The 2,906-nt window shown below is 51.7% G+C and overlaps 1 protein-coding gene across 2 annotated transcripts; it reads right to left on the bottom strand.

The window, feature by feature from the left end:
• Window positions 1-202: 202 nt before the first annotated feature.
• Window positions 203-2,619, bottom strand: LOC133916250 (cytochrome P450 CYP72A616-like). Of its 2 annotated transcripts, none has more exons than XM_062359855.1 (5): window positions 2,255-2,619; window positions 1,712-1,932; window positions 1,392-1,639; window positions 911-1,283; window positions 203-776 (listed from the first exon to the last, which is right to left on the bottom strand). In XM_062359855.1, the coding sequence occupies exons 1-5, from the start codon at window positions 2,556-2,558 to the stop codon at window positions 351-353; spliced, it is 1,572 nt and encodes a 523-aa protein (XP_062215839.1). In that variant the 5' UTR covers window positions 2,559-2,619; the 3' UTR covers window positions 203-350. The 2 variants fall into 2 exon arrangements, with proteins under 2 accessions (XP_062215839.1, XP_062215848.1); XM_062359864.1 differs by lacking the exon at window positions 2,255-2,619 and adding an exon at window positions 2,021-2,232.
• Between the last annotated feature and the right edge of the window lie 287 nt (window positions 2,620-2,906).

The raw sequence follows: 2,906 nt of genomic DNA, 5'->3' as shown, positions 1-2,906 counted from the left end.
TAGAACGAAACGCTAGAGTTTTTAATTGCGCTAAAATGATAGCAAACACTTTGCTTGGGAAAATTAAAGACGAAGCGAGAGCGTGGATCCTAGCGGGAGCAAGGAAACTGAGTGATCTCTTCAACACGGATTAGTGCTTCTGTGTGGGGAATTTTTCTTATGCTTGTACTCTTTTTTATCAACCCCTTCCTCATGTTAGGGTTGGCGGCTGCTGTTCCTTTTTTCAGAATTATTTCCTTTGCTTTGCTCCTGCTTTATTAATATATGAGGCACACCTCCTGCCTCCTTAAAAAAAGATACAAGTTCGCACTGATCGATGCGAGATAAGATGATCAGAGCTAGCAAGATGATCAGAGTCTCTTGAGTATAATTTGCGCTCCATGCTGAGGATGCAGCGTGATGACAGTGTACGGCGCGTGCGTGTACGAGGGCGATAGCTGGAACTCAAAGTGCTGAAGGATCATGCTCAGGGCCATCTTAGCTTCCAGCAGAGCAAAGTTCTGCCCAATGCAGATCCTCGGCCCCCCGCCGAAGGGGAAGAACGCCGGCTGGTCCTTGGTCGCCTTAGAGATCCCCTCCGCGAACCTCTCCGGCTTGAACTCATGAGCGTCCTTCCCCCACACGTCAGGGTTGTGGTGAACCAAGATTATGGGCAGCTCAAGGATCACTCCTGCAGGGTATGTGATGCCTCCGATCTGAATGTCCTTGAACGTTCTTCGGTTTAGCGTGACTGCCGGCGGGTACAGCCTGAGCACCTCGTATAGTATCATCGTCATCTGGATCACAAAGTGAAGCATGGGCATCGTTAGTAGTTAATTAGGAACGGGTTTGGAGGTGTACATGTTCTACTAATTTTAAAAAATTCATGAAGCATATATGTAGAGATGTGTTGCAACTTGCAAGCACTTGCCGTTTTGAGCCGACTCAGGCCGTCGAAACTGGGTTTGTCCCTGCCGAACACGCTGAGGACCTCCTCCCTCGCGCGGTCCTGCCACTCGGGGTGCATGCCTAGCACGACGAGCGTCCAGGTGAGTAGCACAGATGTGGTTTCCATCCCCGCGAAGTAGAAGAGCTTGCACTCCTCGATCACGTCCTCGGTGCTCATCTTCAGGCTGCCTTTCCCGCTGTCCATGTTCGATTGCAGCAGCAGGCCGAGCAAGTCGTTGCCGCTGGCTTCACCGTTCTCGATTGCGCGCTCCCTCTTCTCGATCATGCCTCTTAGGATCCCTTCGATCCTTCGGTTGATCTCCTTCATCCTCCGGTTGTTTGGTGTCGGGAAGAACCTGCAAGGTAAGCAATGGTATGATGCGTGCACACGCATGTGTGCCTTCAAAAGATCGGAGATATACGTGACAGATAGGTTGCAGCAGGAGGAGGGTGCCGGTGCTCACAGGAAGCCTGGGATGTACATATACTGGAAGGCCTTGATAATTCGCTCTGCTTGCTCTGCCTGAAGCTGGAAGATCCTCCGCCCTTCCATGAAGCTGCTGCCGAACGCCGTGCGGGAGATCACGTCTCCGGTGAGGTTCTGAAACTCCAGCCAGATGTCCACTTCATATGATCCCTCGGAACCAGCAAATTTAGTCTCCCAGCGATCTATCAGCTCGGTGCAGCACGTGGAGAACGCCGGCAGCATACGCTGAAAATAACTTCAGTAAGCAAACATGTACATATGCATGTGGATTTGATAAGTTGAAGCAAGTAAAAGCACCTTGAGCTTTTCGAGATGGAATGCAGGGTTGAGGATCCTCCTGTGCTTTGCCCATTTCTCGCCGTCATAGCTCGCAAGCCCAAGGGCCAGCAATTTTCCCAGACGTTTGTTTATGAACTTCTCGAAGTGGCCGAACTTGTTTGACAGGATGTCTCTCACTAACTCTGCCTCTCCGATGACCACCCTGGGCATTGGGCCGAACCAAGTGATGCAAATGTTGCCTACAGTGCAGCGTTTGTGTCGTCAAAAAGATGAAAAAATAAACAAGTCTAGTATTGTGAAGGGAAATCAGTATTTGCTGACATGTACTTTCTGAACTTGATTACTGAAACCTGGAGATAGCAACAAGTCTGGTATGGAGCTAGCTCTGGAGCACGATTAAACTTTCCATGTGAATACGACCTGTCAGGTCACCAACGTGGACAAAGTTCCAACTAGATTCGTCCACAACCACCGCGCGTACTCGACCGAAAATTTGTAATTAACACTAAACTAATTATGAACGTTTACAGATTAGAAACTTGTCTGCGGCAGTCGACATACCGTGCTCCTTGACAGTGTTATGGAGATGCGGCACCACGCGGGGAACAACGTCATGGCACGGCGTCATGGGCCTGGACCGCGCCTCGGCGTTGAGCCGGGCGTTCTCCTTGAGGTCGCCCGCCGGGAAACAGTACGACGTGCCGCCGAGCCCCTGCGCCCGGAGTGCCCGGCTGAGCCTCCGCGGCAGCAGCCAGTATCCCTCCGCGACCCAGTAGGCCACCCACACGACGAGCAGGGCGAGGAACCCCTGGAGCAGGCTCCACGGCGACGGCCAAGCTGCAGCTGCTGCTACGACGTCGTCCATCGGATTGATTTTGTTTGATCTGTGCTATGCTGCGGCAACCACAACTGTGCAGCGAGCCTAGCCAGTGAGCGGTATAAGTAGTAAACTCGTAGACGACGAGCCGCCTATCGTCACGGGGCGTGTCGCCGGCCGGTGATTGGCGCGCTCCGTTGGCATCACATGTTTTTTCTCCCAGTTTTTTTTATTCGTAGTTGATGTCTATGTATTCTTGGCGGGCACGGCTGGGTTGTGGAACGAGATGTACCACACAAGCGAGACCAGTTGGGGCGACGTTTGCTGCTTTGCAAATAGAAGTGTGGCACAAGTTCGCCGAAAACACCGATAAGGCTAATATAATCACGTTAATTA

This window comes from Phragmites australis, chromosome 1 (assembly GCF_958298935.1).
Source record: "Phragmites australis chromosome 1, lpPhrAust1.1, whole genome shotgun sequence".
Taxonomy (NCBI): domain Eukaryota; kingdom Viridiplantae; phylum Streptophyta; class Magnoliopsida; order Poales; family Poaceae; genus Phragmites; species Phragmites australis.
This window is presented reverse-complemented; position numbering and strand designations above follow the sequence as displayed.